The following is a 22,691-nucleotide window of genomic DNA, read 5'->3' on the forward strand; positions in this document are numbered from 1 at the left end:
AATAAACTTCCTAATAGCCTTATTCTTAGGAGAAAAAACTTCGATAGTTTTTGTTTTAAAATTATTTCATACTTCCCCAGAGTGTCAATTCCCAGTCAACCAGGTTACCCAAAACCTCCAATTTTGACTCTTTCCTTGTTGCATAAGAAACGGCCTCCCTACTTCCCAGCCCCATTGCCTCACCGATACACAACCACAGGGATCCGCTTCCAGGAGCGGGAGGAAGCCACGTTCTCCAGCTCTTTGTCAGTGATCCACACAGGAACCAGCAGCTTCTGGGGGTAACTGGGGCACAATCTGAGAAAAGACCAGATGGGAGTCACCGAACTGGGTCTAAGACATGTGATGACAAGATTCCTGGGGATGGCTTTGTGGGAAGAAAAACCGGGAGCCTTCCTCCCTCACAGACTCAGGAGCTGTGCCCACCATGCTTTACCCAAACATGGAAGTGGTGTGGTGTGGAAGGGATTTTGGTCCCCCAACCCTCTCACTTGTAGTTGCTGTTGGTGTGTGAGACTCTCCAGACATTCTGCAGGTCAAAGCCCAACCTCACGAGCTCCGCCTCCTGCCGACATCGTATGTGCTCACCTGCAACAGAGCCCCCATGGCGGTTAGCTTCCCAGAGCACCAATGTACAGCGGTGGAGGAGGGATGAGAACCAAGGGGTAAGAAGCAGCCTCCCAAAGCAAACAGATTGGCCTTACCTGGCTGACACAAGTGAGTGTGCTGGTCCTCCTCCGTCAGCCCCAGGCACCAGGCATGGTAGGCAAAGGCAAAGAGGTCCTCAGGCTTGGCAGGTCTTGCTGTGGCTCGGCTTAGCCGTGAGAGCCACTCTTGGCACTGCTTCAAAGTGGAGAAGTGGCACCTGCCAGGCAAGAAGCCACAGGCCTGGATGAGGCAAAGTGCAGTTGTGCCATGGGGCTATCAGGGTCAAAAGCCACAGGACGGCTGTGAGGAGAGGAGGCTGCAAAGCAGCAGGTAAGGCAGTGGGGACTCAGGGTGGGGGAACCAGGGACACTGGCCAAGACCCAACAGAAGTTGTCTCTTGTGATAATTCTCTTCCCAAGAACTCCTGTATTTGAGGCATATTTATTCTCTCAACTGGGGCCCTACCACCTCTCATATGAAATCTAAATGCTACCACATGGCCCTGAACATCTGCACTCCTTGTCCCTACCCTAATGGACCAGTGTTATCTCCCATGACTCCCTAACTCAAACCTTCTGATTCAGGTGGGAAGTCCTGCTCACATCCTTCCCATCTCCTTGGTTTTTATCTTCTGCTTGATAATGTCTCCTCTCTGCCTAGCCACATCCTACTGATGCTTTGAAGATAGTTTTAATCTCACTTCTTCCTTAAAGCCTTCCTAACCAACTCTATTTCAGAAACTCCTTCCTTTCTTGATTCTTAATGTGCTTGGAATAAATAAATAAATATACTTTTTTTTTTTTTTTTTTTGGAGACAGGGTCTTGTTCTTGCTCTGCCATCCAGGCTGGAATATAGTAGTATGATCACGGCTCCCTGCAGCCTTGACCTCCTGGGTCGAGGTGCACCATAATTGTGTACCACCACATCTGGCTAACTTTTTAAATTTTTTGTAGAGATGGGGTCTCTCTATATGGCTCAGGCAATCCTCCCACCTCAGCCTCCCAAAGTACTGGGATTACAGGCATGTGCCACCATGCCTGGCCTGCTTGGAGTACTAAGCAACATATCTTTCCATAGCATATTGCCACATGTTAAGTCTTCTTCCAGCAGCTAGGCTTTAGCCTCCTTGAAGGGAAGGGCAATGTGAATGCTCCTTCTAAATCCCCCATAGACCTGAGCACATGGTAGGCTCTCAACTGGTTATCCTTTTAATGAACCTCAGAGTCATCCTAGATTCCTTTCTTTCATTTTCAATCTGTCAGCAAATCTTCTCATCTCCACCTTCAAACTACACCCAGAATCTGACTGCTTCTCACCACTTCGGCTGCTACCGCCTCAGACAGGCTGCCACGATCTCTCACCTGGGTAACCGCAATGGCTTCCTAACTAGCCTCCTCGTTTCTGCTTTTGCTCTTGCCCCCATTCTCTTTCATCTAGTCTCAATATAGCAGCCAGCATGACCCTATGAAACATTAATCAGATCACATCACTCCTTTGCTCAAAACCCTCCAGTGGTTTCTCTGTTCTGTCAAAGTAAAAGCCAGTCATCATGACACCCAAACTGTCCGACACCCGACTTCGCTCTCAGATCTTGTAACCCACCACCCTTCACCAACATGCACTCTACTCCAGCCACACCAGACTCCCTGCCAGTCTTCCAATGTGCAGGTACACACCCACCTCAGGGCCTTTCCACTTGCCATTCTCTCTCTCTGGCACACTCTTCCCCAAAATACCCACAAGGTCACTTTCTTCAGGTCTTGACTCAAATGCCACCTTTTTGGTGCAGCTTCTCTGATCACTTTTGTTTGGCTTTGAGACAGGGTCTCACTCTGTCACCCAGGCTGGATTACAGTGATGTAATCACAGCTCACTGCAGCCTCGACTTCTCAGGCTCGAGAGATCCTCCCATCTCAACCTTTTGAGTAGCTGGGACTACAGGCATATATCACCACACCTGGCTAATTTTTTCTGCTTTTAGTAGAGACAAGGTCTTGCCATGTTGCCCATGCTGATCTTGAACTCCTAAGCTGAAGCGACCCTCCCACCTTAGCCTCCCGAAGTGCTGGGATTACAGGCGTATACTGCCCTGATTACTTTATTTTACAATCTTCACCCTCATAGCACTCCATATTCCCTTTCCCTGCTTTATTTTTTTCCTTTACACTTATTATCATTTCACAAATTTTACTTATTACTTACTGATGGTATCTCCTCATTGGGATGTAAGCTCTCCGAGAAGAGAAAATTTTGTCTATTGGTTCCTTGCTGTATCCCCAGGACTTAAAACAGTCTAGCATTGAGTTGGGTATTCAATACATGTATATCAAATGAATAAATAAACCAATAATGTGAGTGCTCTGTGCCAGATATTGTCCTCAGTGCTGTCACACACATTATCTCACATAATCCTTCCAATGACTCCATGAACTAAGCATTACCCCCATTTTTTCAGGTCAAGATCCCAACCCAGAACATGGTCTTCACCTTTTCCTCTGACTGGGGAAAGTGAGGCAGGATCTTTCCTCTCTTGTACCAGAGAAACCCTGCAGCACAGAGATCTGGATGAGACTAGGGTCAGAGGACCTGCGTGAGGCCCCGTGGTTCTCACCTGACCACTTTGGAGTCCTTGCAGGAAATGTGCAACTGGAACATATCACGGCTCTCCACACTGTCAATCATCCGGAGGGGGACCTTTAGAGGAAGGGCAAACTGAAGCTCAGACCCTTCACTGGGCACCACTCCTTACCCTCACCCCAGCCTAGGCACTGATGTATCAATAGCAGGAAGGAAACTGACATTTACTGAGGGCCTGTTAAGCATCTGGTAACTGGACAAAGTACTCTGCATATGTGATCCCAATTAATGATCCCAATAACCCTGCATGGCAGGTGTTTTCAGCCCATATTATTGAGGAGAAAAATCAAGCCTCAGTTAGGTGACTTGACCATGGTCACCCAGCTGGTGAGTGGCAATGCAGGAAAAGAGCCCAGGTTTGGCTGACTCCAAAGCCTGTGCTCTTCCAACAATGCCACCATGCTCCCTAGAAGGGCCGGTAATAGAATAATGGAAAGACAGGAGAAAAGAGAATGAGCCAGAAACAGAGCTATAGCTAGGAAAATAAGGCCGGAAAACATGAGGTCAGAGAGAAAGAGAAGGGAACCCCAACTTTTTATATATTTTTTATTTTTTGAGGCGTCGTCTCACTCTGTCGCCCAGGCTGGAGTGCAGTGGCACAATCTCGGCTCACTGCAATGTCTGACTCCTGGGTTCAAGCAATTCCTGTACCTCAGTCTCCCAAGTAGTTGGAACTACAGGTGCACATCACCAAGCCCAGCTAATTTTTGTATTTTTAGTAGAAACAGAGTTTTACTATGTTGGCCAGGCTGGTCTTGAACTCCTGACCTCAAGTGATCCGCCTGCCTTGGCCTCCCAAAGTGTTGGGATTACAGGCATGAGCCACCACGCCCAGCCTCCAACTTTTTTAAAGACATGATCAAGGAGAGCTTTGGAATAATCCCACCTTGAACTTCACAGGGATTTTAGCGTAGGGGTAGGAGAACAATACAGAAACTCACGTTGATGACAGAGTCCTTGAATTTGATATGCAGCCGGTAGTTAGAGATGGCAATGAGGGCATCGGCTGCCCGGCCCAGGAACTCTACGCCCTCACCCTGCAGCACTGTGAAGGGGACCTGTCAAGGGGCAGAGAAACCCTCAGTCCAGAAGTGAGTGACCGCCTCATCCTCCTCTACAGCCCCTGCTCTGTGGAATCCCCTCTGGAAAAGCTCTGGAAATTGTGGACCAAGGCAGGAGAGGAGAGTACTCTCTACAGTGAGAGCACCAGGCAACAGCTGTGGAGGAAAGCTGCCTTTCCTTCCCTGGGGCCAACAGCTCCAGGATACACAGACAAACCCTCCTCCTCCAGAGACCACAGAGCAGGAAGCCAGAGCTCCGGGACCAGATCCCCTTGAAGATATTTGGGGGAAGGGAGGATGTTTTTCTAACTGGGCAGGAAGCCCCATCTATCCTGGCCCCCAACTCCTCCTTACCTGAAGATTCTCCTCCTCCTTCACTAGTTCCTTGAGGGGGAACAGATCCTTGGCTTGGATGTACTCCAGGCTGGGGGGGCCCTCCTCACCCTGTAGGAAGGCCACAGTTTTTTTTTTTTTTTTTTTTACCGTTTTCAAATAATTTATTAGGAATTTAAAACTGAAAATAAAACCTGGAAAAAGAAGTTACAGATGTGGAGAGAAGAGACACTGGAGGGTGGTAACTTGCTGGCTTGGAAACACCATGTAACATCTTTAAAAAGAAAAATCCCAGACAAATCAGAAAACGGAATTCCAGGGTCCTGAGCCCGCGGTGGGGCCCAGAGGACTGGAAGGGTGAGGGGATGGGAGATGGGGAGCTAAGTGTCTCAGGAGTCAGCACAAACATGTAGAAAATTAAAAATAAAAACCAATAAAATGCAGTTTCTCTTTTATTAGGAAACATTAAAAAAAAAAAAAAACATGAACCGCGACGTATCTCAGTAACAAAGATTATTGCTTTGTGTTCTCAGGGCTGATAGGTTAAGCACCTCACACAGACAATTAACTCTCCAAAGGCCGGGTTTCCGGGTGGGGCAATGCTGGGGAAGAGAGCTGGGGCCCTGGGCCTCAGACCTGGGGGACAGGGACACAGAGAATGGGGATGGCAGTGGGTGGGCCTCGGCCCTGCCACACCAGCCAGGCCACTGTTCATGAAGGCCTCACGCCTGGAGCCTCTCTTTTTCCTAGAAGGGGGCTCTGGGGTGAAGGGCTGCCAAGGGACGCTGGCTGTGGGGTCATCCTGGTGGGGAACGTCAGTGAGAGAATGTGGGAGTTCCCTGAGACGCCCTTTGCTTTCCCCTAGGGGCTGCCCTCGCCAGAGCGTCCCCTGGTGCCCACTCATGGCGGGGGTCGAGGGGGAATGGGGAGAGGCTCAGAGCAGAAACCACGAAGACCCAACCTAGGTAGGGGCAGGGGAGCCCTTTGGAGAGTTAATTCCCGTCCAGCAGTGTCTCTGGCAAGCCTTTCTCTTCCCGCGCCCTTCGCCCCCACACCGCGTTTTTGGGGTGGGCAGGCCCAACCAAGGCCTTGACCCTGAGGGCCCGAGAGAGCAGGCCTACCGCGGCCACAGCTGAGGCCTGCAAGCTTACAGTAACGGTGTCTGAGGGGACAGAAACAGGGGAGGGGGGAGCCCTCACCCCCGGGGGCATTCGAGAGGGGTGGGCGCATCACCTCACAGTATTTACATATGATACAGGACGGGATGGTTCCAGGGGCTCGGCCTGGCCTCCCCGCAGCCCTGCCCTCCTCTCCGGGGCTGGAGGGAGGCAGCCAGGGGCCCACACCCAGATAGATACTTTGTTCTCAGCTGGTGGGGGGCACCTGGCCCCTTGCCCCCTGCGGCCTGGGGCTTCACATTCACAAACCTAGAAATACTTTTAAAAGTATTAAGGAAAAAAAAAGGAAAGAGCAGAGGAGGGGAAATCAGAATAAAAAACAGGGGTTGGGCTGCGGCCTGTAGCAGGCTCCTCCCCCCCCCGCCCCGCCTTCACTCTAGCTATGCACAAATCCAAAGCCTGTTGGGGAGGGGGCGGTCCTAGGGGGGCAAGGCAGGGAGGGGGGGCGCAGACCCAAGAGGGGTGGACCAGAGGGCTGGTCCAAAATGAATAAAAGCGGGTGGGGCCGGGAGAGGGGCAGGTAGGGCCGGGGCGAGGGCGGAAGAGGGGGACGTTAGTAAGGGAGCCAGACGCCGTCGGGGGGCGGCAGGGCAGGGGCCGGGGGCCCGGGGAGTGGGGGGCAGGCAGTAGCGGGTCCAAGTCGCTGCGGGGGAGACGGCGGCTGCGGCTGAGGTCTCCCGCCCCCTGGCTGGCTCACTCGCGGTCCTCAGTCAGTTGCAGGCTGGGGCGCTCCTGCCACCATCCCCTGCTTCAGTGGTACCCATTGGTGAAGGCTGTGGCAATCAAAGGGCCCTGGAGGGGGAGCCATCGTCCAGGGGTGAGAGCCCGTCCCTCGAACCACAGCTGCCGCGGCCGCTGCTGCCGCCATTGGTCCGTAGGCAGTGAGAGGAATGGCTTTAAGCTCGGGGAGGACTAGGCCGCTCGGGAGAGGGGTCCGCTCTACACGGAATTCGGGGAACTGGTAGGTGTAGCCAGGGGCAAGGCCTGTATAACTCCGGCTGGCGTAGGTTGCGGCTTGGAAACCCGGGTAACCCAGCATGCCGATGCCCAGCATGAAGGCGTCCATTCCGTAGGGCATGACTCGAGACCTTCCCCGGGCAGAGCCCATCGGCGACATCACCTCCTTTGGCTGAGCTTTCTTACATTCCACCGTTTTGTTGTTGATTTCATGAAAATGGATTTCACACACTTTCTCTACGATGTCCTCACTCTCAAATGTGACAAACCCGAACCCTCGGTGCCTGTTGGTGGTTTTGTCAAACATCAGCACGGCATCGTCCACCTTCCCAAATTGCTCAAAATATTGCTTCACGTCCTCCACTGTGGTGTTCACCGACAGTCCCCCCGCAAAGATCTTCTTCGTTCGAGTCACCATCTTAGGCTGTGCTCGCCGAGGGAAGGCCACTTTGGGGTCAATTGTTTGGGAGTCGAGCTCGTGCCGCGATTGCGCCAGCACTTTATCCACCCCAGCCTGGTCCATGAAAGTGATGAAGCCGAAACCCCTGGATCTCTTGGTCAGGGGATCCCGCATCACCAGACACTCCTTCACCTCCCCGGACTGGCCGAAGTATTCGCGCAGCCCTTCCTGCGTAGTCTGCCAACTGAGTCCCCCGATGAACATCTTGCAGGGGTCGTGCGGCGAGTCTGGGGAGGCAAGGCCAGGCTGGGGCGCGTCAGTGTCCATCGGCAGCCGCGGGTGGCGCGGTGCAGATGAGGAGCACGGCGAAGGGGGCCGGCCGGACAAGCCATGCTGCCCCCTCGGAAGGCCACAGTTCTAAGCCACCAAGCTCTGCTTAGCCCATGAGGTTCATTCTACTCCCCTCCCCCACCAAGAAATTCACAGACAACCACACACACACACCTCTAAACGTTCCGGTCACCAGAGGAGGAAAAAGAGATCTGCCTTGGTTGGAGACAGGTAAGGGTGAAATGGAGAGAATACTCAAGACTTTTAAGCCTAAGAAAAGAGTGAGGCCGCAGGAGGAATTGGGAACCTGCACTCTTCAAAGAGGGACTCTCCTATACGACCAACATTTCAAAAATGGAGGAGAGAAAACTAAGAAAAAGAAAGCCTCTTTTCCTTAGACCCATGTAAGGGTAAGGCAGGAATGGGGATGGGAAAGCGCTGTCCTGAGGAAAAGGAGCCAGGTGTGGCAGCTGGTTATAGAGAGGAGGGAAATCAGGCCCCTGCAGCCACTGAAGCTTCAATCTGGTGGGTGAGGGAGACAAAGAGGAGTGGGTGGGGGGATTCAGTCCCACGCCTCTAGAGGGCCTTCACTGATGCTTTCAAAAGGAAGATGTGTTTGGGAGCTGGGCTTATCTTCTTGTTAGGCCCACACTGCTGACAAGCCCCCATTACCTGCCAAGTAACCTGCTCTGCCTGCTAATCAGAGGGGAATTCCTGAGGAATACCCACGACAAGAAGAAGGAACTCCCCACCCAACCACCAGGGAGGGGACCCAAGGGGATCCACGGGCCTGGGAGGAGCCAGGAGACCCAAGGACAGCCAGGGGAGAGAGAGAGAGAGGAGGCCTGGCAGACACCCACGGGGAAGGGGGGGACAGCTGAGAGGACAGATGGGGGAAGCTGGGAAGGAGCATCAGCCAGCGAGGGAGGAGGGGAGGACCGGGAATGATGCAGAGGTAAGAAACCCTGCAGAGGCAGGGAAGATGGAGAAGAGAGGCTGTCCGGGAGACAGTCAAGGAGAAAAGGCTGGCATGTCAGGTGAGGGATGGAGTGGTGGAAGAGAGAAGGGACTGGAGTCCCGAGCCAGCTCACAGAACATCCGCGCTCCCTGACCAGCCCCCCTAACATCCCATGCAGCCTACTGGCCACATCCCACATCTCCAAGCAAGGATACAGCGGGTGGGACCAAGATGGAGAGGCGGAGGTAAAGGGATGTACCCCCGCAGGGCGGGGCCTGGAGATCTGCAGTCAAGGGCAGTGGCTGCGGGGCCAGGATGGACCACAGAATTTCCATTCCTGGCCTTCGACCATCCCCGGCACCCAAAGATTGAAGCTAGTCCAAGAAATAAAAGAATTAACCCAACTTCCCTGCCCCTAAACATTCGGGGTCGGGCCAGGGGCCTTGGGAAGGGGGATGGGCTGAAATCGAGGGCTGACCCTGGGCGAGGCTGTGGGCGCAAGCAAGCGTCGGTCTCCTAGGCACCCAAAGGCAGGGTGAGCACTTACGAAGCAGCTAAGCATGGAGCAGGAGACGCGGGCGGTCAGGCTCATGGTCACGGGCGGTCTGGGCCAGCGCACATGCCCCCGGAGCCGCTGCGCTGCCCGCTAGCCCCGGGCGCCCGCTGCATCCCGGCTGCGGGGACCGCCAGGTGCAGCCGCGGCGGCCCGGAGGTGAGGGCGCTGGTAGCGGGCCCTCAGCACGGCTCCCGCACGCCTCTCCCCTCCTTTTCACAATGGAGCGGGCCCAGCTCCGTCCTCCAGCACGAGCGCGGAAGGGAGGGGAGCGGGGCGAGGGGAGAGCCCAGGACGCGGCGGGAAGGCGGAGGCAGGGGCGGGGCGGCTCCACAAGCCCCACCCACAGCCCCAGGCTCCTCCCTCCCCGGGGACCCTGGGCCTTGTCCGAGGGCGTACCCCACTCTAGGGACCTTTAGGGGCTTTCAGAAATCTGGGCTATGGGACCGCCCAGACAGACGGCCTGGAGCAGAAAACAAGACCGCCTACATCTTCTCATTTATCTTTTTCCCATGCCTTCTTAGAAACCCATCCCCATGCCCTCCCCTCCTCTCTAAGTTCCCCAGACACCTGCTCTGGATCCCAAGGTGGAGCTCACCTACCCACAACCCATTTGCTTCCTCCTTTCACTCCAAAACCACTACCCACCATGCCCCTGCCCATCAGGGTCCTTCAATCCTGTGACTTGGCTAAACCCTTCTTTCCCCTTAGAATGGTGCCAGGTTAGTCATTCCACGCTCCTGGAAAGGGAAATGAGCTTTTTATTCCAATACCCCTACCAAACCCAACTCCTTCAGCTCCATCTCTCCCTTGTTTCACATTCTGATCTCTGGGTAAGAAAGTCCTTCTTCAAGGAGAAAGGATTTCTTAGTCTGGGAAAGAGAAGAGCTGGAAGTATGGACCACAGAAGTTATACAAAAACGAAACTTGAAACTCAGGAGCAGAGGAGTGGAGAGAGTTGGGTAGAGGGCCAAGGAATAAGGAGCAGGAAGAAGGGGCTCAAAATATCACCAAGAGTCACAGAGGGAGCTTGCTGGAACCCCAAACTTCCTGCACCTGGTAACTTTCAGACACCAGGGCTTTTGTCTTGTCCGGGGGGAGAAGGGAGGGATAAAAGAAAACCTGACATTTTATTAAGCATCTACAATGAGCCAGGCAGTTTCTAACATTATCTCACTAAAACTTTTCAACCCCTCAAGAAGTAAACCTTATCCTGTCTTGCTGGTGAGACTTAAGCTTAGAGAGAAAGTATGCAATTTACCTAAGTGGTGTGCTAGGATTTGAAATTAGATGAAGCTGACTCTGAAGCCAATGCTCTTTTCACGGTATCCCAGAAGAGAAAAAAGGAGCAATCTGTTGGTGGGGGCCCAAACCAGCAGGCTTTCCGAGAAGAGACCGAACTAATAATGCACACACCAAATCCACATGTCTATGGAAGGAAGGGAGGGAAGGAGGAAATCCTCTCATCTACTGAATTCTTTAACCTGCCGCTAAGCACAAAGGACATCTAAAAGAAACTGAAGAGATACCACCAGGTTAAGGGCCTGGTCTGAGCCAGGGCCTAAAGCTCTCTAGGCCTTACACATCTCACTGCCTCCTCCTGGCTCTCAGGAATTATGGTATTCCCTGGACTTGGGGTGAGAGAAGGGCAGTTACAATTAATGGAAAATTCACAGGATCATTGTAAACTACCTCTAGTGATATTCTGGGCACCCTGAAGATGCTATCCTGATAGACATTCAGTCAGCTGTCACCTGTAGTGGCTTAACAGCAGCACCCTGGAGCTGGAGAAGCCCCACAGTTTTGGTGGAGTCACTCCTGATATAGCATCCACAATATTCAAAAGACCCACCAGAAGTCCAAGGATCCTGAGATAAAGAAGGCCTGGCTTTTCAGACCAGAACACAGAGATCCTACCGGGGACACAAGAAGAAAAGAGGAGGGCTGTTGTGAAGGGTTAATAGAGCCAGTGTGGGCAGGTGGTGTGAAGCATAGCACAAAAAAGATCTCTAGAAGCTTCCAGGCCCAGTGCTGAATACTGGCTAATGTTTTGCAATCTGAAGACACCCTAATTTATCTCCAGGGCAGATGAACCTGTTTAGGAGCTGAACAGGGTAGCCTGGAGCTCAAGGTGTAGGCAGCTTCACAGAGAAAGACACAGGGATTACAGAAAACACAATGGCCTGAGGAAAGAAACAGTACTCACCATTCTACCGTGGCAAGGGTCCTGGCTGCCTGCTTCTCACTGTAAGAAGACAGAGGAACATAAAAGTAAAGAGCCCCATCAACATTACCATAGAATCAACAAATGCTACCCATCTACCTCTGACCTTCTCTACAACATATTCTTCTCCCTCGCAGAGACCCTGGTCTGTCCACAAGTCACCATACCAGAGAGGCAATGGGAGCTACATAGGGAGAAAGCCACAAGTGATCCTGCAGGGCATAAAGTCAGCCACGAGGTTCTGGAGCAGGAATGAGTGCCATCCAAGATTATTCACCAGAACTCAGGAGTCCTGATTCCCAGATGCAAAGGGAGAACACTTCTTTGTGGGGCAACAGAACTGCCAACTCTGAAGAGACAAAGCCTGCCCAACTGGGGCTCATTTTGGGCCCTGAATCTTTGGGCAAAGTGGCAGTGGCTGAAGGGGCATGAATCCACAGGAATGTTTTGCCAGTCTCTGAGTCTCAGAGTAGTACCTACCTGACCTGTTTACTGGGGGCAGAGTCCAAAGTGGGACAAGTGGGGGGGCGGGGGGGGGACCACAACCTGTGATCAGAGGGCAGCAGGGCTGCACAGGCACACGTCCTGCGGAGTGTACTTGATACCAAATTGGGTGGAGGTTATGGAGAGGAGCCCACACAACAGGAATAGGATCAGGCCAATTCAGGCCTTGGAGTCAGCATCTGTCCAACGAGCCCAAGTAACAGGGATTGGGCCTCCTAGGCTTACTTAGGAAGCCAGGCCCAGGTTTCACTGACACTTTCCTTCATGCCTGCTATCCTCAGGGGCAGTACAGCAGAGCCCTGTGGGAGACTGCGGGGATAAAATCCTCCATCTGTGGTCCTGCCCACCTCCCTGTTCACAGTACCCTCTTCCCTAGACCACTTTCCCTCATGGGGGAACCCGCAAGAGGCAAGCCGGAGGTGCTGCCTCACCGCCCACTGGCACGCAGCTCCAGGGAACGAAGGGAGGGTAGGAAGGACAAGGATGAGGCCTGGGAGGCCCAGGGTTTTCAGGCCTAGGAGATCTGGTCCCGGGGGCGGGCCAGATTGGCAAGGGAGCCCAGGTGCCCAGGTTCTAGGGGCGGAGCCTAAAGACTCGGAGGCGGAGCCCCAAATGACAGAAGGCGGGACTCAGGAAAGCCTGTGGGAGCCAAGGCGGAGCCGGGCAAGACGTGGTCGCTGCGGTTCCCAGGCTCGCAGTGCAAGGGGCACGGTGACTCACCCAGGCGGCGTCCGCCCGACCCTCCGAGGCCGCGCTCTAGCCACTTTCGTCTCCCGCAGCTGCTGAGGCCGCGCCGTCCCGACCCCACCACGGTGCTCTTCTCCTCAACCAATTATATCTCTAGCCTGTGCCTGCCCTGGCCAATAGCCTCGCCAAGTCCCGCCCTGCCCCCAATCACGCAGCCACCGCCCTCACTCTCAACGCCACTCATTGGTCGAGACGGGCAGACGCCCTCCCAGCCTTTAGCCAATCGGATGCCGGAAGACAAGACTGTATCTGGAAGGAGGAGGCGCGGCGCCGGAGATTAGACGCGACCAATGGGAAATCACAGCGCGTCCTTGCGGTAGCCAATAGGAGAACAGTAAAGAGGGGGCTGCCGGCTACAGCTCTGGGGACCGGAAGTGGGGGCGGCTAGTCGCCTACTGGTAGCGCAATTAGAGGCGGGCATTGTAGGGTACAAGCCTTAAGCCACTTCCGGTGATGGCCCCGCCCTGGAGGTCTTTCTCAAACAGATCCCCAGTGGCACCTCAGTTTATCCATTCCCGTTTTGGTTTCGCTGCTGTCATCTGGTCCCAACGCCAGAATAGGAGAAAAACTTGCAGGCTAGGAGAGAAGGGAGGGCTAGGCCTGAGGTTCCGTCTTGGTCATCTCCGACTGGCTGGGATTTCCCCCTTCCTGTGTCTGGTTGGGTTCCTCCAACATTCACTGTATCGATAAACGACCCTGCCGTTCTTCACAACCTGCATTGTGCTGCTAGTCCTGAGTGAAGAACTTTCATCCGAGAGATGGAAAATCTGGATCTGAGACTGCCAGTAACTAGCTGTGACCCCCTAGTCTGTAAAGGGAAGGGAGACCAGGACGCTCCCAAGAACCCGATTTATCGCCCCTCCCTTTCTTTCTTTCCCGGGGACCCAGAACAGACCACAAGACAGAGGATGGCCGCTGGAGGTCGCTGTGGACCCGCGATACCACCAACCGACAGAAATGGAAAACAGTTGATTCAGATCCTCAGCTAATATTCTCAGGTCTGGAGTGGGCCTGAGCGCTTTAATACCAAGCCCCGGGGCTAATGGGTCCTCACCTCTCTTTGTTTCTAGAACACTGAAACTTCAGTACAGTTGGTAAGTTCCAGGAAGACGAGAACTCTGCACTACTTTAACTCCAGGGTCCAGAACAGTCTGCAATCTAGCAGATGCTGTAAAATTTTTAATTAAATACTGAACTACTGTAGGACAATGATTGTGTTTTTATTCATTCCCAGCACTTACTGTAGTGTTTGGTGATTACAGTGGCTGCAGCATTTGTTTAAAGCTCTTTCACAGGTTTTTTACAGTGTAGAGTTTAACCTGCCTATTCCTTTTCCCAGATCAGGAGAAATAGAAAGTCAGGAAGTTGCACACAGTTAATACCTTGCGTTTTCCCAAGGGCAGGTATGAAATCCAAAACTGCTGCAGAATTAAAGGTATGTATGTGGGAAAGATGGAGAGAGCCCCAAACCCCAGATAATAAAGGCAGGATAGATGTGGTCATTAAGATGGAGAAGCCAGACTGGATTCTAAGCAGGGACTAAGAAGGGGAAACAAAGTGGAAAGTTTTCCCCACTCTCCCTTCCCTACTAAAAACCAGAAACCAACATCTACCATTAGTCTTTCAAAACTGGGTCCCAGGATCTTGGTCTCCAGGAGGTCATAATGATACACACAGGGACACCAGAAGCCACCTACAGATTTATTAAACTTTATTTCCTCTGAGTCTCTGGGCAGTCAGCAGGGATGTGAGGCGAAGTGGCAGTAGCTGAAGGGGCCTGAGCAGAGCTGGTGCGGGAGGGGCCGACATGGACAGGAGGAAGAGGAAGAGATTTAAATATCCAGGGCTGAAAGCCAGTTAATGGGTCTCCTTCATCTGTTTTTGTATTTTGTGTAGCATCTCCTGCATCCGCCGCAGCTGGAATAGGCATAGTCATCAAAATGGGCCTTTTTGGAGAGTCCTTTAGTATTGGGGAAGTGCCCCAAATTTCTAATCCCTTAAGCCAGGACCTTGGTAGCCCTGAGGTGTGATGGAGACTCTGGACAGAACCACCTATTGACCTATCCAGGACCCAAATAGACATCAGAGTCAGGGATCTTTCTATTACCAAACCATGAGATACCAATGTTAATGATCAAACAGGGGACCTCCCCTATACCCCATACTGCTCTCACCACCTCATCTTTCTCTCGGATAAGCTTCTCAGTTTCTGGATCTGTCCCTGGTGGGACAGCAGGGATGGGGAAGTCGGTACCACTCTCTCGAGTCAGTTTGCTAAGAGGAGAGAAGGGTTGGTAAGGCTAGGAGGACCCCAGTACCCACTTAGATTGAGCCCAGGGCCTATAGAAGAACAAAAGAAAGGTTTGGTCTCACCCAAGGCTAGGCTTGGGATTCCCCCCTGCCACCTTTGTCCTGGCTTCTGGTCATACTTGCGATTCCGTTCCTTCACCACCAGGCGGGTCATGCTCTGGATGCACTGTGCCCGGTAGTTCTCATAATGTGTCTCCCGTGTCACATCCTTCAGGTCCTGCATGTGGGTACGCACCAGCATTGTCCTCAGCTTCACAAAGTCGCAGTGCCCTGGGTTTTCCACTGCATGGCAAGGCTAGGGGTCAGCCAGAGGCATAGGTAGGGGAGAGCCACTGAGGAGCAAGGAGATACCCTGGTCACAGGCTCAGTGCTTTACCTTCCACGATGCCCCAGGGGTAGAGTCGACCCCGAACTCGCCACCCTCTGGCCTCTACTATGGTGTTGCTGCCAATGACTGCAAATGGGATGCTTTCCTGGAAGAGGTTAGGGGTGCCTGTCAACACCCTTTGTTCTCACCTGTTTCTTTCCACCTGTATCATCACCTTCTCTGCTTCACTCTAGGAAGCCAGGGTCCTTTCCCACCCTGATAGCCTGAATATAGAATTCTACTCCCTTTTTCCACCCAGAAGAAACAAGATGGGAAGGGGATGCCCTAGAGTGGCCCCACCTTTAGGGCTTGATCCTTCAATTTGAAGTCCTCATCCTCATCCAAGTCACAGTCTGGGATTTGATAGATCTTGATTCCAAAGCGCTCAATCTCCTCCCGGATCTGGCAAACAGATGAAGGGCCCACAGTTCTGGGGACCACATCCTTTCTAGAAGCCCACCTGATCCCCTCCCATCAACAGCTTCCCTCACTTTGCGTTTCTTGCAGTCCACTTCAGGAGGTGTCAGTGTGTCCGCCTTAGCCAGGATAGGCACGATATTGACCCACTGATGCAGGTCCTTCATGAATTCAACATCCAATGGCCGGAGCCTGGGAAACAGGAATCTGTGACCACCTACTAGTGGCAGCCCTGCCCCTGGTGCTCTTGGCCTGTTCCCTTGACAGCACCCGGTGGTGCCAGGAGCCTCAGGCTTGGACCATACCCGTGGCCGAAGGGTGAGGTGAAGTACAGGCAGCAGTGCACCCTGTTGTCTTGGATGTTCTTTCGGTTCAGGCCACTCTCGTCTCGGAAATACTGCTCAAACTGCTGATCAATGTATTTTGCCACAGGCTTCCAGCTGGGGCAGGGACAGACAAGCAGAGAAACTGTGAGAGTGGGCGCCACCTAGTGAGCTTTGGGACTACAGAGAAGCAGCCCACTCCCTGAGCAGTGTTTTCAAGACATTGTTATTCCCTGGCTTGCTTTACCAAATCTTCAGGGAAATTCCTGAATGGGATGGTGTATATCTCATGTCTTCATACAAAAGCTTGAGTACTCAGGCAGAGTTTAATAAATACTAGTTTGATGACAGGAAAAGGGCCCAGGTGATCAAACAAAAGAGTAAGAATAGGCTGGGCGTGGTGGCTCACGCCTGTAATCTCAGCACTTTGGGAGGCTGAGGAGGGTGGATCACTTGAGGTCAGGAGTTTGAGACCAGCCTGACCAACATGATGAAACCCTGTCTCCACTAAAAATACAAAAATTAGCTGGGTGTGGGTGGTGTGCACCTATAGTCCCAGCCACTTGGGAGTCTGAAGCAGGAGAATCACTTGAATCCAGGAGGTGGAGGTTGCAGTGAGCCAAGATCATGCCACTCCAGCCCGGGCAATGGAGTCAGACTGTCTCAAAAAAAAAAAAAAAAAAAAAGCAAGGTAGGGCTGCAGGCAAACACCAACTGGAAGCCAGGGAAACCCTAAGTCAGGTTTCCAGTCTAACCTCAGAGCATTTTTGCTCATGTGTTTCTACCCTCTCCTCTACCTCTCCAAACCCATTCTATCCTTCAAAGCCGTAAGAACCATCTCTTCCACGAAGGCTCCTTTGACTATACCTCTCTCCTTCTCTTCACTACAGAGCAAAACAAATAAATAAATTAATAAATTTCCCCAAGAACCTCAATTTCATATCCTTTGCTCTTCTATTATCTTGTTTAATCCTCACTGCCCTCACAGGTGGACATTAGGCATTATGATCACCACCACTCTCATTTCATACATGAAGAAACTAAATCCAGAGCAGCTAACAGACTTGTTCCAGGCCAGATGTGGTAGTTCACGCCTGTAATTCTAGCACTTTGGGAGGCTGAGGTAGGCGGATCACTTGAGCCCAGGAGTTCAACAACAGACTGGACAGTATAGCTAGACCCCCATCTACAAAAAACTACAAAAAAATTAGCTGGCATACACCTGTAGTCCCAGCTACTTGGGAGGTTGAGGTGGGAGGATAACCTGAGCCCAGGGAGACTGGGGAGGTGGTTGATCAGGCCACTGCACTCCAGCCTGGGCAATAGAGTGAGAACCTGCCTCAAAGAAAAAAAAAAAAGTGGGGGGAGAGGACTTGCTCTAGGTCATTTAGCTAGTAAATTCTCTGCCCATCTGAGCCTCTACAGCTCAGTGCATTTGCCACTACACCTTGCCTGACCCATTTACTAATTTAAGTTGCTATCTGATTGAAACATGTTAGAGAACTGCCCCCACCTCCCCCGCTTCCCTGTTGCCACTTGACTATAAGCCTCTCAGGGATAGGAATCATTCATGCTTGTTCTAAATCCCTTAAAATGTCCAGTACAGTCTGGACATCTAGTATGTGCTCAATACATTCTAGCTGATTTGATGCTTTGCTGTTGCCAAAATTCTGAAATTCTTAACAAATGTAGTTCATCAAGCATTCATAACCTTTTTTTTTGAGACAGAGTCTCATCTCACTCTGTTGCCCAGGCTGGAGTGCAGTGGCGCGATCTCTGCTCACTGCAACCTCCACCTCCTGGGTTCAAGCAATTCTCCTCCCTCAGCCTCCTGAGTAGCTGAGACTACAGATGTGGGCCACCATGCCCGGCTCATTTTTGTATTTTTCGTAGAGACAGGGTTTCACCATGTTGGCCAGGCTGGTCTTGAACTCCTGACCTCAGGTGATCCACCCGCCTCGGCCTTCCAAAGTGTCGGGATTACAGGCATGAGACAGCTTGCCCGGCCCTGGTCCCTGGTTTTAGTTTTTTTGTTTTGTTTTGTTTTTGAGACAGAGTGTTGCTCTTTCCCCCAGGCTGGAGTGCAGTGGCACAATCTCAGCTCACTGCAGCCTCTGCCTCCCTGGTTCCAGCAATTTTCCTGCCTCAGCCCTGGGTAGCTAGGATTACAGGCACATGCCACCACAACCCGGCTAATTTTTGTATTTTAAGTAGAGATGGGGTTTCACTATCTTGGCCAGGCTGGTCAGTTTTGGTTTTAATCTAATCAATTGTAACCAAAGAGGAGAAGAGAGAATTTATCAAGGAAATATTTGGAAAGCTAACGGCTGACAATTTTCCTGTGGTGATAACAGAAATCAACACACTAATTCAAGAATCACTATGAACTGCAGACAAAAGAAATAGAAAGAAATCTGCACACAGATTATTAATAACAAAACTTCAGGAAATAAAAATGAAGGAAAATTATTAAAAATTTCTAGGGGTGGGAGAAGCAGATTACCTTCAAAGGAGTGTCACTTGGCCAGGCGTGGTGGCTCATGTGTGTAATCCCAGCACTTTGGGAGGCCAAGGCGGGCAGATCACCTGAGGATGGGAGTTTGAGACAAGCCTGGCCAATATGGTGAAAGCTCATCTCTACTAAAAACACAAAAATTAGCCAGGCATGATGGCACACTCCTGTAATCCCAGCTACCTGGGAGGCTGAGGCAAGAGAATCTGCCTCAGATTCTCTTGAACCTGGAAAGCAGAGGTTGCACTGAGCCGAGATTGTGCCACTGCACTCCAACCTGGACGAAGAGCGAGACTCTGTCAAAAAAAGAAAAAGGAGTGCCACATAAACAGCTGATTTTTTCAAAAGTTTCAATGGAAGCCAGAAGACTGATATTAAATCTTCAATGTGCTATAGAAAGTAACTAACGGCCAGGCATGGCCCAGCGCTCTGGAAGGCCAAGGTGGGTGGATTGCTAGAGCTCGGGAATTAGAGACCAGCCTGGGCAACAGGGCGAAGCCCCGTCTCTACAAAAAATACAAAAATTAGTTGGGCATGGTGGCGTGTGCCTGTAGTCCCGGCTACTGGGGAGGCTGAAGTGGAAGGATCACCTGAGCCCTGGGAGGTCAAGGCTGCAGTGAGCCGAGATCACATTCCTGCACTCCAGCACAGGCAACAGAGCGAGACCCTGTCTCAAAGTAATAATAACAACTATCAACCCACAACTTTATACCCATGAAAAATATATTTCAAAGATAACACAAGATAAGATTTTCAGACAAAAACAGAAAAAATGGTCACCAGCAGACCTCACTAAAGAATATTCTATTGCAGGGCATGGGGTGGCTTGCCTGTGGCCCCAGCTACTCGGGAGGCTGAGGTGGGAGGATCGCTCGAGCCCAGGAGTTCTGGACTGTAGTGCACTATGCCGATCGGGTGTCCGCACTAAGTTCAGCAACAATATGGTGACCTCCCGGGACCACCAGGTTGCCTAAGGATGGGTGAACCGGCCCAGGTCGGAAACAGAGCAAGTCAAAACTCCCGTGTTGATCAGTAGTGGGATCGCGCCTGTGAATAGCCACTGTACTCCAGCCTGGGCAATATAGCGAGACCCTATCTCTAAAAAAAGAGAATATTCTATTTCAGCCAGGTGTGGTGGCTCACACCTGTAATCCCAGCACTTTGGAGTTTGAGCCAGCAATGTCCTCCCTGCACATGTACCTTAACAGATATGTCTATATCTTCACTAAAATACAACAATCCTTATAGCAGCATAATTTGTAATAGCCTCAAACTAGAAACTTCCCAAGTATCTGTCACAGAAGGATGGTTAAAAAAACCATAGTACATTCAAGACTAGACTACGATACAGCAAAGAAAATGAATACAATCACACACCTACACACGCCAATGAATCTCACACAACTCATGTGTGAGCGAAGAAGTTAGACCTATAAGGATAGATAATGTGTGATTCCATTTATATGAAATTATCATCAGGCAAACTAATCTCAATAACAGAGTTTACCTGGGGCTGAGGGTGCAGGGATTAGAGCCTTCTGTGGGGCCTGAAATGTATACAGTTGTCAATCAATGTATGTGGGGAATCAGTTTCACCATCTCCCACAGATATCAAAATCCACAGATGCTCAAGTCCCGATATAAAATGGTGCAGTATTTGCATATATCCCTAGTACATCTTCTCGTATACTTTAAATCATCTCTAGATTACTTATGCAATCACCTGTCAGATAACGACACTTCAGTCCATACCAGAATACATACAGGATGGTGGTCCCATAAGGTTATAATGGAGCTGTGCCATACAGCTGTACAATCTCTAAAAACTGATATTTAAGAAGAGATGGGATGGCAGAGCGCAGTGGCTCATGCCTCTAATCCCAGCACTTTGGGAGGCTGAAGAGGGCAGATCATGAGGTCAGGAGATTGAGACCATGCTGGCTAACACGGTGAAACCCGTCTCTACTAAAAATACAAAAAATTAGCCTAGCATGGTGACATGCACCTATAGTCCTAGCTACTTGGGAGGCTGAGGCAGAAGAATCGCTTGAATCTGGGAGGCAGAGGTTGCAGTGAGCTGAGATCCCACCACTGCACTTTAGCCCGGGCGACAGAGCAGGACCGTCTCAGAAAAAAAAAAAAAAGGAGAGATGGGGTCTTGTTATGTTGACCAGACTAGTCTAGAACTCCTGGGCCCAAGTGATCCTCCCAACTTGGCTTCCCAGAGTGCTGGGATTATAGGCATGAACCACCACACCTGGCCAGGTGTACCATTTTTATTGTTTATACTGTAATTTTAGGATCCTTTTCTGTGTTTACACAGATAGCTACCATTATGTTCCCATCGTCCACAGTACCCAGTACGGAACATGCTGCAGAGGTGCGGAGCCCAGGAGCAATCAGCTCTACCCTTCAGCCCAGGTGCGTGTCTGGCGGGACCATCTGGAGGAAGCCGAGGAGACATGAGCTGAAGGCAGAAGGTGAGTCGGAGGTGGGATCTTGGGACCAGTGTGAGAAGTTAGACAAAAACGGGTGAAATCTGAATAAATGTTACCATATTCATATAATTACTGCATTAATAACCTTAGATAATGGTTCATGTTATCATTTAGTTAATAGGATTACGTCTATGTTAATTTTTTTTTTTTTTTAAGAGATAAAGTCTCACTCTGTGAATTAGGCTGGAGTTCAGTCTGTGACTGATCATAGCTCACTGCTTTCTGGAACTCAGGCTCAAGTAATCTTCCCACCTCAGCCGCCTGACTAAGTGGGACTATAGGCAGATGCCAATATACCTGGCTAATTTCTTTTACTTTTCTTTAGAGACAGGGTCTGCCTAGGCTGGTCTCAAACTCCTGGGCTCAAGTGAACCTGAACCTCCCGCCTCCACCTCTCAGATTGCTGGGATTACAGGCGTGAGCCGCCATACCCGGCCTAAAGTTCTTACTTTTGACAAATGTGTATGGTAACGCAAAATGTCATTATTAGGGGAAGCTGGGTGGAAGGTATATACGTAAAGTTATTTCAACAGTATGTGTTTATTTTACAACATGGAAGTGTTTATCTTTCCATGAGTGTAAAGTACAAAAGGCAGGCTCATGGTGTTGTCAGAAGTCAGAACACTGGTTTCAGGGCTGGGGGCCCGGGGAGGGGCTGGGCATGGTTGGCTTTGTGATCTGGGGGCTGGTGTGTTCCATCGCTGAATGTCTTTTGAGCTGTGCACTTACCAGGGCCGTAAGTCACATCTCGAGAAATGTTCATAAGTTTCCCAAAAAGTAAAACGAGGATGGGAGGCTTGTTTGGGACCTTGGGTGCTTATCCAGCCATGAGCCCTGGCCCTGGCCCAGATGCTTCTAGAACTGAGAACATTCCAAGTAGAGGTGGCAGAGCCAAGGCCCTGAGGTGGGAGCACACTGCTGCTCGTCCCCAGCTGTGAATGGGGTGTCCTGGTGGGAATCAGTGCCGTGTGCACTGCAGGGCCGGCAGGTCCATGTCCACATTGTGGCTCAGGGCAGCGAAAGCCAATCTCCGTCCCCTCCACAGGGTGGTCAGCCTGTCAGCAGGTGGCCAACTGGTCCTCCTGGGAAATGGTGCCATCCCAGATACTGGGTGTATCTCATCCACAAATAGGGTGCTCAGCAATGGTGTCAGCCTGGTGAGCCTTGGTAAGGGCAGGTGCAGGATGCTGAGCCTCTTTAGTCCCCATGCCCGTCTCAAGGCCACTCCTTCCGTGGGGCCATCCAGCAAACGAGGTGGCCGGGAAAGAAGCCAGCTCCATCCACAGGGTGTGCCGTTTTGCTGAGCTCAGAACCAGCATCATCCTCCGTCGTAATTCTCTTTGGTGGGAGTACTGGGAAAGCCTGCACTGGCAGCTGGAAGGCAGCTGGTGGTGGCGAAGCTGCAGCAGTGGCTGCAAGGCTTTTAGCCTCGCCCGGCTTCTGGGACAGTGGCAGAGCTCTCCAGCACCAGGGTCCCCGGCATGGTCACGCTGACTACAGCTGGGAGCCCAACACACCCCTGGTGCCCCTCTCGTCCCAGGGCTGGGGGTCTAGGCCAGGCCCCTCTTGGCCTCAGAATTGTGCCCTGGGAGGGGAACACGCCCAAAGGTTGGTACAGAGGCCCTGGGGCATGCTGCTGGCTGGCCAGGGCTGCGGGGATGCCATGCTCCTCTCTCTCTCTCGTGGCCTTGATGGGACAAGCCTCCCCATTGAATGGGATTTTCCAAGGTGTC

The 22,691-nt window shown here is 51.6% G+C and overlaps 2 protein-coding genes and 1 pseudogene across 6 annotated transcripts in view; all 3 read right to left on the reverse strand.

Moving 5' to 3' along the window:
• Positions 1-12,590, reverse strand: part of LOC105710931 (myotubularin-related protein 4-like) — a 70,104-nt gene extending 57,514 nt beyond the window's left edge. Inside the window, exons 1-7 of one of the 5 annotated variants that reach the window (XM_064378171.1) lie at positions 12,505-12,590; positions 11,263-11,301; positions 4,702-4,791; positions 4,228-4,344; positions 3,261-3,343; positions 705-865; positions 184-297 (exon numbers count right to left, since the gene is read on the reverse strand). In XM_064378171.1, the coding sequence (XP_064234241.1) occupies positions 184-297; positions 705-865; positions 3,261-3,343; positions 4,228-4,344; positions 4,702-4,791; positions 11,263-11,265 (568 nt within the window). In that variant the 5' untranslated portion in view covers positions 11,266-11,301; positions 12,505-12,590. Of the gene's footprint in view, positions 1-183; positions 298-491; positions 589-704; positions 866-3,260; positions 3,344-4,227; positions 4,345-4,701; positions 4,792-9,050; positions 9,118-11,262; positions 11,302-11,386; positions 11,475-12,504 lie in introns of those variants that run through there. The other 4 variants (XM_064378172.1, XM_064378173.1, XM_064378170.1 and 1 more) reach the window with 4 other exon arrangements.
• Positions 5,210-7,782, reverse strand: LOC135275669 (RNA-binding protein Musashi homolog 1-like). The gene is made up of 6 exons (XM_064377988.1): positions 6,619-7,782; positions 6,430-6,501; positions 6,247-6,277; positions 5,736-5,842; positions 5,377-5,482; positions 5,210-5,316 (listed from the first exon to the last, which is right to left on the reverse strand). The coding sequence occupies exons 1-6, from the start codon at positions 7,540-7,542 to the stop codon at positions 5,210-5,212; spliced, it is 1,347 nt and encodes a 448-aa protein (XP_064234058.1). The 5' UTR covers positions 7,543-7,782.
• A 1,391-nt stretch (positions 12,591-13,981) lies between the features above and the next one.
• On the reverse strand, positions 13,982-22,441 carry LOC105710930 (septin-4-like; annotated as a pseudogene).
• Positions 22,442-22,691: the final 250 nt, after the last annotated feature.

The sequence above is a fragment of the Aotus nancymaae genome, unplaced genomic scaffold (genome assembly GCF_030222135.1).
Source record: "Aotus nancymaae isolate 86718 unplaced genomic scaffold, 86718_ANA_hifiasm-v0.15.2.pri h1tg000018l, whole genome shotgun sequence".
Classification (NCBI taxonomy): domain Eukaryota; kingdom Metazoa; phylum Chordata; class Mammalia; order Primates; family Aotidae; genus Aotus; species Aotus nancymaae.